Below are 14079 nucleotides of genomic sequence, written 5' to 3'. Positions count from 1 at the left end.
GAGGAACGCGTTCGATGCACGCTCGGTCGTTCTTCGTCGCGTTTACTTTTTCCTTCTCGACAATTGTACTTTCGAACAATTTCTTCGTATTCACCGGTGAGAAACCCAACGAATCGAAATCGATCGAAAGAAACGTAACGGATAATCGTCCATAAATAACAGATGAAAAAATTCCTTTGGTATCTCCCCCGTCGGGAAACTCTATCGTCCGAGAAGATTGCTTCCGAAAGGAACGTGTCCCGAAAAATGAAACGATAAACAACGCGCTGTACTCCGGATGTACTCCGTTCCGTGATACCGCTACGATATCGCTAACTAGGAAGCGATCGGAGGATATTTATTTCCAGCTTTTCTCTTAATGGGAAAGCGGCACATTTTTTGTACACGTCGCGAAAGTATTCGGTGCGCGGCACTGTAGTGGACGGGACACTGGCGCGATTTCTCTAACAAAAAGTGAAAACGAGAGACGAGATCGCGCAGCTGAACGCAGAGGGAATGACCTAATGATGTAAAGCGGTCTGACGAAACACGGGCCGGGGCATTGCAATGGTCATCGAACTGATAATTGGCGAGGTTTCGCGCGCGTGTCTCGGTCGGTGAACGAGAAAAAAACAGCAGGGAAATTCGCCTCGAGAATCACTCGCCGGGCATCGTGTACGTTCGGCATCGAATATCGGTGGTCTTATCACCGATCGAGATGTCACTTTGCGTCAACGTCTTCGTCATCCGGTTGGAAACCGGTTCGGCCCGTGAAGGTTCATTGATTCTCCGTTAATCCGAGAGCTCTTCCTGCTCCCATTCAACCGTGTTTAGCTCCGCGTTAATAAGTCCAATAGACGAAGATGAGGAAATTGTGCTCCATAATCGTACCGAACGTTTCAGAGTTAATTAGAATCGGAGGTGGACCGTTTTGCCCGCTCGTGAAAGAAGAATACTTAACGCTGGACGCTCACCACGCCCAAACCTGTTGCCGGCGACCTGAAAACCGGCAAACTCGATATCTTTTATGCCAGCGAGAACAAAAACCGGACTACGCTCGGCCATTCTAAAATAGGCTAACTAAACACCGTACGGTGAGTAACATTTCAGGAAATGTACAACGTTTCACGCCGATTTATATTCCCAACGTTTGCGACACACCGCGAAGCGAATTCGGTCATACGGGAAGAACCGACCGCTCGATTCCATCGATATTATTTATATCGGTGTACACGGTTCAAACGGATAATCGTCGAGGAATTTCAGACTCGAGTACAATTCAAATCGTCGCGAGCTTTTATTCGATTCGATTCGATTACTTTCCAGGAGGGACAGTCACCGAGACGAATATCATCGGGAAATTCGTCCAGGAAACGGATGTACCTGTACGTATCCGTAATATAGAAATTATCAGTTTGTAATTTGCGAGATTGTTCGTAAGGAGGGCACGGAATATCCGTTACACGAGACGATTACTTTCCACCGGCCGAACCTGACGATTTTACTTAATCGGGATTAACGATTTCCGTTTTCTATAAACCAAGAAGACGTTAATTTGCCCATCAACCGACCCGTGCGATCTACCCACCCAATCACCTACAAATACACTAACGATATCTGGAAAGATATTCACGATTCGAGATCGATAACGAACGTCTAGATTTGGGCACTGTGTTCCAATAATCACATCCAGTGATCCTCTTTGGTTTCAAGCTGGGAACGATTCTCGTAGACTTTACGATCGATCGAGGTAAGAGCAGGACAGTGCGAAAACGAGTTAAGCCTTCGCATGTGCACTAGACGTGGAAGAAAAAAAAATATTCACACCGTCGTAGGTGCAACGGAAGACGGTAGACTGCGTTTCGATTTACGATCGATGAAATATTCATCGTTGATCACGTTGTACCGATCGGAAGTCAAAATACGTCTAGCGTACCTCGTTGCATCTATGATCGTGTGCACGAGCTATTTTACGTCGAATGTACACCCAACGGCGTTAACTCGATCCCTTTTGAGGGGCTTGTGGCTTGGTTCGCGTTACTCCTTCCTTGGAGGTGTACCACTAGTTGTCGTGCGGCTGAAACGCTAGATGGAGTTACTATAACCGTATGACGTACGGCGCAGAATCGTTGCACCACCTATCGCACGATAGAACGGCTCCAAGCTTGGGATACGTATAGGTTAAGAAAACGTTCGTTCGACTTTTCGGGACAAATTGTATTTCTTTCTTTATCTTTCCACGTTTTGACTCTTCTTATTTTGAGTCGATATCGGAAAACTAGAATTCTGTTGCATACGATATCGTACGAACGAAAGCTGTACGTTTGGTTAAAATTAACCAAAAACTTGAATAAAAAATTGAAATCGTAACACGGAGTTTCGTCGCGTTCGAGTCTCCGATTACTTTTGATTCGTATTAAACTTTTATACGCGCAAAGAAATTGAGATACTCTTGAAATACGTGTCGCTACACGTTGAAAATTAAATCCGATTTATCGAAGCTTTACTTTCGAAATTTTATCGATAAAATCACTTCGTACCGTTCGTTCTCAAAATACAATGATATTCAGTCGACGAAAGATACTTTATTCGATGGATCGATGATCCATTTTAATTTCGATCGTTGCGAGGCTTCCGACGGATTATTGTTATTTCGTAGCAATTTACGAGACTCGTACATAGGTTATCGTATCTAGGTTAATGTTTCTGTACGTTCGAACCGCTCTATCGTGCAACTGGCAGCAGAACGATTGTGCACACTACGTCATACGGTGGGAGTAACTGCATCTAGTGTTTCAGCCACGTGACAACTATACTTCGTCCAGCGAAACGAGATATGCGGGGTAAACAAAACCACGTGACTGCGACAAAACTGAAACGATGCGCGGTTATGACACTGTTAGATACGGATACGATAGAATTTATACGAGTTTCTATTTGTATATACAATGCTAGACTTTTTTCTTTTTAACTCTATCATTTACAACAATATTTCAACGAATGCTTTCTCATCGATTTTTTAATCGTTCGTCGAATCCTTTCGTATTTCGTAATTCCTAACCTATTTACTAGGTTGTTCGAACCACAAAACTTATCGAACAGTATAGTACTAGGTTGCTCAATAAATTTTGTCGTTCTATACTTTGAACAGTATAGTACTAGATTACTCGATAAGTTATAAATTGCTCAGTATAGTACTAGGTTTTGTCGTTTGTTAAAACTTATCGAACAGTACTGTTTAATGTTCAATGTAGTACAATGTCGTTCGATAAAACTTATTGAACAATACTGTTCAAGAGTTTTATCGAACGACGAAATTTATCGAACAACCCGTTACAATACTCTCCCGATCAGAGTGACCTGCTGGCGTAGCCAATAAGATCGCATCCAAGTCACGTGACGGTTTCCCCCAATGTCATTGGACAAACTATACAAGCGTATCGCGAATTACCAGTGTCCCCTTCTAACGTGTCCTTTCGATTTGGCGTAAGTTTTTTTTAACGTTAGCAACATTGCAACGCTCCAAAGTAGATTCTCAACGAAGACTCCGATGCATAGAGGGACTCGTGCACTTACGCATAGATGTCGACTCATGCAACAGACCCAAGACCAACGTCCCCCTTCCACGGCAACGTTTACCCCCACTGCGTTTCGCGCACTATAAATACGGCAGCGTAGGCGAACCGTCGTATCATTTTTTTCGCGACTGCCGAGCAATTAACCAAGATCGAACTCATCGTCCAAATTCGTACGAGTACTCAACCATTGTCGAATTGATTGCAAAGTTTCATCTACAGCGATACTCTTGTTTCAAAATCAATCGCGTGTAGAAAAAAAAAATATCGAATCATTTTCGAAACATCGAGTAAAAGGTAGTATCGAGCTCTACAGAATTCTTCGATACGAATACTCGGTTCGTCGAAGACTCACTCGGCGTACCAGGTTTTGAAACTGAACTAGTCCCCGGAGCAAATAATTTATCATACTTGGAAACGACGACTCGCTCAACTTATTTCTCAGAAGAGACGTTTAATATTTGTAAAAGATAAGTTACGTAGATACGTGTATCTTGAATTACTCGTTTACGAAGCTTGTATGAAAATTCGTTTTTTTTTCCTTTTTTAATTTTTTTTTTTTCTTTTCAAAATATTTAAATTACTTTTTCCAGTAAATAGCGCCGATAGACGAATACGTTAACGCGTATATTTGGCGAAAGGATTCTCGATGCGTGACTTTTCACGTTCGTTGTAGACGTTCGTAATTCACGTTGAAAAAAAAAAAATCGACGCGGTCGTTTAAAGGTCAATAATCGATTTTCCACGCCAAAGGGGACACGTCGCGCCGAGTGGAAAACACAGATCCATCGTTTAACGCGCAAATTATACGAGTCAGCGCTCTCAGGATGCAATTCAACGGGGATCGCGTTTCAACATCGAAAATCAATGAGGTGTCGACCATCGTGGAACAGGAATTCCGTCAAACTTCGTCGACAACTACGGAAACACCGTTTCCTCTCATCGTGTCGAATACAGAACCTCTCGATACCTTCACTGGACAGCATCCCCATCCCGGATCCCCGTTATAACACTTCCGCCCGTAGATCTAGCCAAAGGAAGCACGTTACCCAATACCCGTGCATTCTAGCCAATTTACTCTGTACACCTCGATGTAAAATTAAATTTTTTATTTTCATCGTATCTTTTCGGGAGTATTCTCAATGACTTGGCGAGGTTCTCCCGATGAAAATGAATCCAAACACTAACCGTTTCCGAGTATTTTTCACCGTACGAATTTTCGAAAAACGAAGAATTTTCGAAAACTCGTTCGATAACGTAAAATTCGAAGTAGTCCGAATAGGGTCGTGTTTGGACTCGTTTTACTCGGAAGAACATCGGTAATCCATTGGTAATACTCTCGTGCAACATGGACCGCACTTTTGTTACATACTTGTAGAAAAATATACTATTGTATCTATACGTTTCGGTCGATGTAACACCAACGAGTGAGAAAACAATTCTTCTCAAAGAATTCGGTTCTAACGAAAGTTCAGAGTACAGTTCGAACGACGAAATATTTCCATCGATGAAGTATCGTCGAAGACAATGACCTAATTGAACCCTAAACTTCGGTCCGGCCCACGGACCGCGTTCGTTCGCATTTTGCAAGGAACTGGTGCACGTTTCGCTTTAGATCCGTTTCCCCGTGCAGAATCCAACGTGTGATTTACGAAGCATACGAAATTTCCTGTCAAATTACCACTTTCTTTCCGTGCTGTTGCTTCATTACTCATCGGGTTACCTAACACACAGAGAGCATTACGAATCGACGTTCAGCGACAGCCAGTGAAAGTAACTCGGAGAACGTAAAATATACATATCCGAGCGCAGCCACCTGCCTTCGAGCTCGACAGGCCTCCTCGTCAATGATCATTAATTACCTATGTAAATATCGTAGTGGGGCGCGATAATTATTTATTCGTCGTCGATGAGGCGCGCGTCGATTCGTCGTTCGACGAAGGAACGACGAAGTATACGTGTGTATAAAAAAAAAAGAAGAAAAACGTGTGTATATGTAAAAAAAAAAAATGTACAAGAAACCGTGAATCGTGGACCGGTTCGCAATATCCCCCGTGATTTCGGTGATTGTTCGGTCTCCGTAACGTCGATGCGAGGCGAGGCGCGATTAATTGGGTTATGCGCATTAATTAAGATCCTTCGCCTAGTACGATTCCCGGATCACCTAGTCGTGTACTCGGGATTTCTGTGTCAAGGCGCTATGCTGAAGAGAAGCAATGAAAGTATCTTTGGAAAGAGATCGATAGATCCCCATCGGACAAGCGGATAGCCATTTTGATCTGTCAGCTCTGATGGATTTTCAAGCGTCTTGATCGATCAACCACTCGGTGCACCTTAGATCGATACTTGAAACTCACGGATCGAACCGTTACGTTTCTAGCCTTTTTCTACCGTTCGAAGCGATCATCGCTGATTTTCGTTCGTTGAAACTGTACGGGACGAGATTCGTCTCATTTACGATTGCAATTATGGAAAAGAACGAGGGACGAATCGAATCTGAACCGATTTCCAAGATTATCGTTTACCTTAAGATATTTTGTTCAAGCGTGGTTGAATTTTGGATAGAAATGTTCGTCTATTTTGTACGAATCCTCCGATCGATTTGCACGAAGAAAGAGGAATTGTACAAAATTGATGAACATTTCTGTCCAACGTTCGGCTGCACTCGCGAAGAAAATACGATCTTAAGAAAACGACACTCTTCGATATCGTTCAAATTCGATTTGTCTCCCTCGGACAGAAATGTTCGTCTATTTTGTACGAATCCTCCGATTGTTTTGCACGAAGAAAGAAGAAAGATACGAAGACACATGGACGACTGGTTTATACTCGACGATAGAAAAGATTTCGCGAGAAACATGGATATATTTCAGTTGGATCCAACTGGATAACACAGAGGGTAAATGAAGTATATCGATCTCTTGCTAAATCGTAACGATACGTATTATATTATTATTTACCCAGAGACTCGACGAACGTAACGACCCGTGGATTATTAACGAAGACTTTTAACGCTTCCCCGTTAGATTCCAAACGCGTCGTAGATCGCGTTCCAGTGTCTTCTTTAACGAACTCCAGGGTCGTTATACTCCATTCGCGAGCTTCCGTTACGACATGGAAAAAAGATGGGAAAAGAATCGCTTCGATCGGAAAGGAAAAATATCACTCTAAAATAACCTTTGCGTTACGAACGCGACGATCGATCGACCTCTGTCTCGTCTCAGCGATAAAAATGAACAAGTTGTCGTTCGTTTCGAATCCTGTACGCGAGAAAATGATCACTGGTAACCCGCTGAAAATTGATCAAAGATTTTTCAACGTAACGAGACGCGAACGCGCGCAGAAGCAGAGGGTTGCACAATTTTCCGGGGGTTGCGAGTAAAGTTTCAGGGTCGCGTAGCACAATTCGACAAAGTGACCATGCGTCGCGACGCGCCCATAAATGGCGCGAGCGATGGTCCATACTCGCAAGCAACCCCACCACATTGACGGCCGAGTCGACCGAGGCTTCTCCAAAAATAGGACGTCAACGACGATAGACCGACAGAGTTCTCGGTGCCGTAACGATTCTCCTCCCGTGTTTTTCAACAATAGATCACGAGGTACGCGCCGCGGAAATCGATCGGCATATGGCCGACGCCTGGCCGAAATCTCCGCTTCGATGACACCGTCTCGAGTGGATCGATCGCCTCCAGGTAACGACCGATCGATTTTTCAAGAGTGGAGCAACGTACCGAGGGTATACTCGACGACCGATTCGATCGATCCGAGCGTCTTCTTTCTCGAACGAGAGGATACTGTTTACGTTGGACCAGACACTCGCCCACGGATTTTTGCAAAAATCAACACCACCGGGAACACGTGGCCGAATAGTGTTCCGTCTATTTATAAAACGGGACCAAAGGTGCGGTAAGGAGAACTTATTCGACGAAACTTTCGATCGTCCGGACGACCAGATCTCGAGGGAATCGGTATTCTTCCAAATTCGATCGACACTCGATTTTGTATCGATCGACTTTCGATTCTACGGACGATCAGTTCTCTCGAGGGAATTGGTACCGTTCCAAATTAATCGACACTCCATTGCAAATGATCAACACGAGATTCCAAATTGTTGAATTTTCCATCATCGGGACGATGAGTTTTCGAGGGAATTGGTACCGTTCCAAACCGATCGACGCTCGATTCGAAATTGATCAACGCTCGATTTCAAATTGATCAACATTCGATCATCCGGATGAGTTTTTCAAGGGAACGATCGATACGATTCCAAATTAATCAATGAGATTGCAGATTATCAACACTCGATTACAAATTATCAACACTCGATTCCAAATTATCAACGTTCGATTCCAAATTATCAACACTCGATTCCAAATTGATCAACACTCGATTTCAACATCGAGACGATGAATTTTCGAGGGAATTTCAAACTAATCAACACTCGACTCCAAATTGATCAACTTTCCATCATCGAGACGAGTTTTCGAGGAAATCGGTACGATTCCAAATTAATCAACACTGAATCCGATTCTCACACTTTCACCACAATAAATAAAAATATGGGTTCGAGTCAGCGTAAGAACTTACAGTAGAGAGGACGAATCGGTACGACTTCGAACAGTGTCGATAATCAACACTCGGTCCGATACTCGATTCGATGAACCAGATTAAATAAAAATCTAAGGGTCAATTGTCGTAATTGGACCATCTAACCGGTTTATGGAGCATGAAATTATTTTATTCGTTTATCATTCCCGGTTGATAATTAACGGCGCGGAGTAAGTTATCGGTGAAACATTTGAACGAGAGATCGCAAAGTCCACGGTCATTCTTCTACGAGGAACAAATAGTTGTCTTCTCGGAAAGTCGATTCGTTTGGTCACGAGTTGCCGTCGCACGTTGAAAGATTCTGATTTGGGATTAAGCTTGAGTCACGTGTTTTCACAATTATTCGATAAAGTCGCTTATCTCGGGCCACGGTCCATCGTCCGCGTTTGAACTGGTTTGTCGTAGGCTACGGTAACGTAAACAAAAATAGAAACTCTCTGCGAATTTTGTAACAAACGATAGAAATCTTTTCAATGTCGGATAACCGAAATACGTTTTCTCTTATCAGGACCCCTCTTGTCAGTTGTTACATCGAATGGCTCGTGCAACTGCAATCTAAAATCTAGAAACTAAAACGCTGAATGTTGCTCGATTTGTGCCCTATTTGCACATATTTTCAACTGGATGGTCTTAATTGTCTCCCGAACGATTCTGACAAAGTTTCTCCGATCGAACCGATTTGTAATTCGATTTGTCTTCGATTTGTAATTCGTTCCAACATTGGCCAATATTTAACAAAAATTCACTTTCATTGTTCGAAAACCTACATAACGATCTTTCTTCCTTAAAAATATTTCATTATCTACGTTCGATCGAAAACGCGCGAAACGATCCGAATTCGACATCTTTAACCCGTATTTCTTGGCTGGTATTTAAACAAAAATTCACTCGCATTATTCAGAGATCATTTTTAACGATCTTTCTTCCCATCGATCCTTAAAAATATTTTATTCTCCGCGTTCGATCGAACACGCGCGAAATCCGAATTCGACATTTTTAACCCGTATTTTTCGATTGGTATTTGAACAAAAATTCACTCACATTATTCAGAGACCATTATTAACGATTTTTCTTCCTACCGTTCTTTAAAAATATTTCATTCTCCACGTTCGATCGAAAACGCGCGAAACGATCCGAATTCGACATCTTCGACGCGCACTTGTTTCTTCGTGGTACGATCGACGATAATTAATTAAATAAGCGCGAACAAGTGAAAATACAAGCTGCGATTCGACTAATCGTAGACAATAGGGATTGGAAAGAAATCCGGTTAAGAATTGGCGAGATCGGATCCGTCGGGGACTCCTGAAAGTAAACGTGTTTAGACGCGGAACGAAGGAACAAAAGGGTCTGTCGAACATAATTACAAGCTGGCGATTTGTATGGGAAGATTGGGATGTGTTTTCACCCGCGTTGAAAAATCTGCGAGCGGAAGAGGAGCAGGCAAGAAAGTTCCTCATCGTCCGACCGTGCATAAGACAATTGCGATGCCGACCAATTAAGCCACGGCCCACGCTTCATTTTTCCTTCCATTCAACTCGAGCCTCTTCCGCATCGATAGCATCTCGGTTGCGCTTCGATTCTTTTTTTCGAGCATTGTGTCCCAAGCGACAGCCGACTTCACGGCTCGACTCTGCGAACATGTATTTTCTATACTGGAAGCCGCTTCTTCCGTCTACGGTGTTATTATATTCGCATAATCGTAGCGCTGTTACAACATTAGTGGAACGTTACAAAGTCCGAAGCAGTGGAAGAACAAAAAGGAAACAGGGCGGTTTTAGCGTTTCTAATGTTTATCGATCACTTTACGATCAATTTCTATTTACATTTGTACAATTGGAATTCATACCAAAATAAATTTTCTTCCAGGTTTTCGTTAAGGTTTTACGTTAGAGTATGGTTTTCACGTAGCGTTCCAATCGTCACCGGTCGATTTTGAATTTCGCGCGATTTTTCAAACGTCGAACCGACTAACCTGAAACTTGACGTTTAATCTGGGCAGATGGGAAATGAATCGTGGATAAGTACGTATAATTTTGGGAAAGGATCGTTGATCCGTTGGAAGATATCTTGTTCCATTATTAACTCCCAAGTTTGTACTTTTAAATAAAAGAAAATGATATGAAGGTTACTCGAACCATTTGAGTTTTATTCAAAAAGTAAATCGACCGGTGATGATTGGGACACCCTCTATACCATAGGCACACGAAATGCATCGGTGTTACTTTTCAAAATGCAACGATGCACATTTAATGTACGATGAAGTATTTACAAGCGATGCTCGAGAGAGTGTTTAAAATAGGATAATATTCATGGTCGTTCGAGCATCGATTGGTAATCGAAATTAATAAACATGCTTGTGACAATGTATCGTTATTATAATATATAAATAATATTGTTGCAAACAGGGGTATTGCGTTTTATTATTAATGAATGCTTGGACGAGCGAGAATGCGATCCTATTTTATAAAGTTTAAATGTCACAAAGTTGTTGACAAAGCACTGTTACGATCCACGGAATTATTATATTATACAAAGGAGTAACTTTATCCTTCCGCAGCATTTCACCTAGACGCGATTGACCTATGCATTGTATATGCGAATCGCATGAATCACTGCGAAGTAACAATCGTCTCTGAATAGCACCGCGACATTTAAAGTTTCGAATAGGTTATCGAGCCACATTTTGCTTAATTCCATTAAACTACTGTTCATCGATTATGCACCGTTGCATTTCGGGAACGAATTTCGGTGCACGTGACCTATATACGATAAATCGCATAAATCGCTACGAAGCAACGATGATCCGACGATGGATCCGCAATATTTAAAGATCGCGACGCAATGTTAATGCACAGAACGGATTATTATTTAAGAAATACGCATTACCGTGTTTTGAGAATTAATTCCGATGCGCCTGACTATATTCTTCGCACATTTTATTCAAATTACGTGTACACAAATATATTAACACATTACGACTTGTGTGCACATGTTCGTGCATTTGATTAAACTCAAGGTAAAGTTCCTGTGTAAACATTTGTGCATCTCGTTAAACTCAAGGTAGAATTTAAGAATTTTTTTTTTCAAGAAACAACGGTCGACCATAATATGTAAAATACCACCCACAATTATTACCTAATACTAGGTATCGAGTACCGAAATTAAAATTAGCCCCATTCTAGATCTTTATATTCAGATCAGAAGCAAAGAACGTACGCATTATTATTCCCCATATTACGCGTGAATCAACGACTCTGTCGATAAAGTCTGTAAAGTTTTTACAACTGTCTTTACGCCCACACCTCTGCTTGCAACCCTATAAAATCGTCTCGGCGTAAGAAATCCCAATAGTTTGTTCGGCGTTGGATCAGTTTCGAACTGAGAACTCTTTGAACCGTGGTTGCTATGAATTGCCACGTGCTTGGAGTAGAACTCCCATCTGTATTAGAATTAGTTGAACTTTTGATCTATACGGGACCGTAATTTTCGCTTTCTTGTGCTCTCGGATCGTGATCGGACTGATAACATTATGCATAGACGATATTCAAACAAGGTCCCCCGTAAGGTGCAGGTCTGACTTCTCGATGAGATTTTGCAGAATTATGATGGTCGAAGTATCGAAACCAGTGGTAGTATACGGTTATGGCATACGTAAATATACTATATTATACGTTGGATGGTATGTGTAAATCGATGCTTGAAATATTTAAACCGATGATAGTATATGGTTAAAAGTTTACGAGATATTCAACTATGAGATTTTAATAACAGTTATCTTTTAAAAGTATAATTTACGTTAAGTTTCGTACTTATTTTAAGAAAAGACATCTTAGGATATCTGTTCGCCTCGAATTAATCTTCATATTGAGAAGAAGCTGGTAAAGATTTGACGTTACCTTGTTTCTTTTCGAAAACAATAATAAATACGAATTTGTACGAAAATGTTCGCTCAAAAATGTCAAGAAACAATCGATTCGAGATAAATTATCATCCTTTGACCTTTAATATTGAACAACAACGCAGATCGACACTTGCTTGTGTTTACAACGTTGAGGAGAGCTTCCTAAATCGTAGGTTAGACAGAATCACCCGGATAACTGAACGATTCGCGTTCAGTTATCCGGGGAAGGTAGCGATTTCGTTCCAAGAATCATTTTTATCTCGAACCGAAGAGGTTACGTCGTTCCAAGAGAGAAACGAACAGGTTACCGTACAGTGTGACAAAGACAAAGCAACAGGGTTCACTTATCGGGAGGAAAGTTCGTTCAGTTATCCGAGTGACACTGTAATACATCTTCTGACAATAGAAACGATGTAAATCGATGTAATCTTGTTGAGAAAATCTTTCTTGAGAAAGTGACGTATCTCGACAAACTTGTTTTCTTATTTTAATACAAACGTATTTTCAAAACTATTTCTAAATAATGCAGAATCGATAAATAATCATTCTCTTACTTCTCCGTCGTTTGGAACGTCTTGGATATGGCACGAAAGCATAAAAGTAATTCAATTTACCAATTTCTTCCGATTTACACTGTTTTCATTTTCGAAGGTTTAAATTTGGACACCTGACTTACCACATTGCCTGCACCGATACGGGTTTGAAGATGTGTTGTCGGTTGCAAACACTGACGCTGAAACCTCTGCAACAGAAAACAGAAAAAGAATGAAAACTCGGATCTCCTGGAACCTCCGAGGGTTACGTGGTTCACCTTATATAGGGTGGGCAACCTATCGTATCGACGAGCTATTTTATTGCTAGCCGAAACGGACCAACTTCCCCGTTGTACTCAGCTCGGTGCTATTTTCGAGCACGCTTAGCTTACTACATTTTCACCCTGATCGTAGAGCAATACTCGTTTCGACCATTCAGGGACGCGCTACATTCGGAAGCAAGTGTCTACAATTGTGCCACAGACGTTGTCGAACAATTTTCTTCCAACACGGATATTAATTTCTTCTTTATTCAACGTTACTCTCGAGCGATAAAACATTACGGTTTAAAACGTTCCGAAATATTGCAACGAATATTGAAACATGTTACCGTGTAACTGTACGAATCTCGTAAATATTAATTTTATCGAGCCATTTGTCGCTATTTCTCTTTAGATCGAATCGATAAATTCTTGTCCGTTAACGAATAACCGTACAGAATAAATTAAAGGATCGATAGTACGAACGATAAACGTTGGTTGGTTTCGAAACGATGATTCAACGTTCAAAGAAGGATCGTATTATGAATCAGAATTAGCCGATGAAGCGAAAAATTTCGAAATTATCGTACAAAAACGTATACATCTTTCTTTTTCCACCAGCGTTATTGATAATTCGAATACCGTTAAACGAATTTCGATGAAATTTAAAATTAACGTTCTCAATCGCATTTCTCATCGTACGAAGTATGATTTCTCTCGTTGGAATTGTTCTCTTAAATACAACAAAGACACGTGTGGCGAAAAAGATCTGTCCTTTGTAATTGTAACCTAATCTTTTAAATTGTAAAAGATTAAAAATTTCACGCGTCGCAAATACATTGGAAAGGAATAATATTGTTAAAATTTGATTTTTCAGAACACACTTCAGGTTTCAAACTCGATCTGTCCTCTGTAATTGTAGCTCAATCTCCTAAATTTTAAAAGATCAAAAATTCCACGCGTTGTAAATACATTGGAAAAGAATAATATCGTTAAGTAAACATAAATTTGAATTTTCAGAGCACACTTCAGGTTTGAAACTCAAGGGCAGCGGACACGTGGCGGATGAAAATCAACGCCATTTTGTCTACTCGCGTGGGCGCGAAAAATGTCTTTTCGAAGCTCGTTGGACCCTCTATTCGCGGTGTAAAATTCGTCTCGATCGGGAATGCGGTATCGTTGCGAACAAAATTCGCGGATACCCTTCGTCCCGTTTG

At 41.3% G+C, this 14079-nt stretch overlaps 1 protein-coding gene across 4 annotated transcripts in view; it reads right to left on the bottom strand.

Moving 5' to 3' along the window:
• The window catches only part of Ssh (Protein phosphatase Slingshot), a 149939-nt gene that overhangs the window by 36218 nt on the left and 99642 nt on the right, over positions 1-14079 (bottom strand). For all 4 annotated transcript variants that reach the window (XM_076318780.1, XM_076318790.1, XM_076318798.1 and 1 more), the window contains one exon: positions 12746-12811. In XM_076318780.1, coding sequence (XP_076174895.1) covers positions 12746-12811 — 66 coding nt within the window. The remainder of the gene's footprint in view (positions 1-12745; positions 12812-14079) is intronic.

This window comes from Ptiloglossa arizonensis, chromosome 1 (assembly GCF_051014685.1).
Source record: "Ptiloglossa arizonensis isolate GNS036 chromosome 1, iyPtiAriz1_principal, whole genome shotgun sequence".
NCBI classification, from domain to species: Eukaryota; Metazoa; Arthropoda; class Insecta; order Hymenoptera; family Colletidae; genus Ptiloglossa; species Ptiloglossa arizonensis.
Note: the sequence above shows the minus strand (reverse complement) of the source record. Positions and strands in the feature narration are given on the sequence as shown.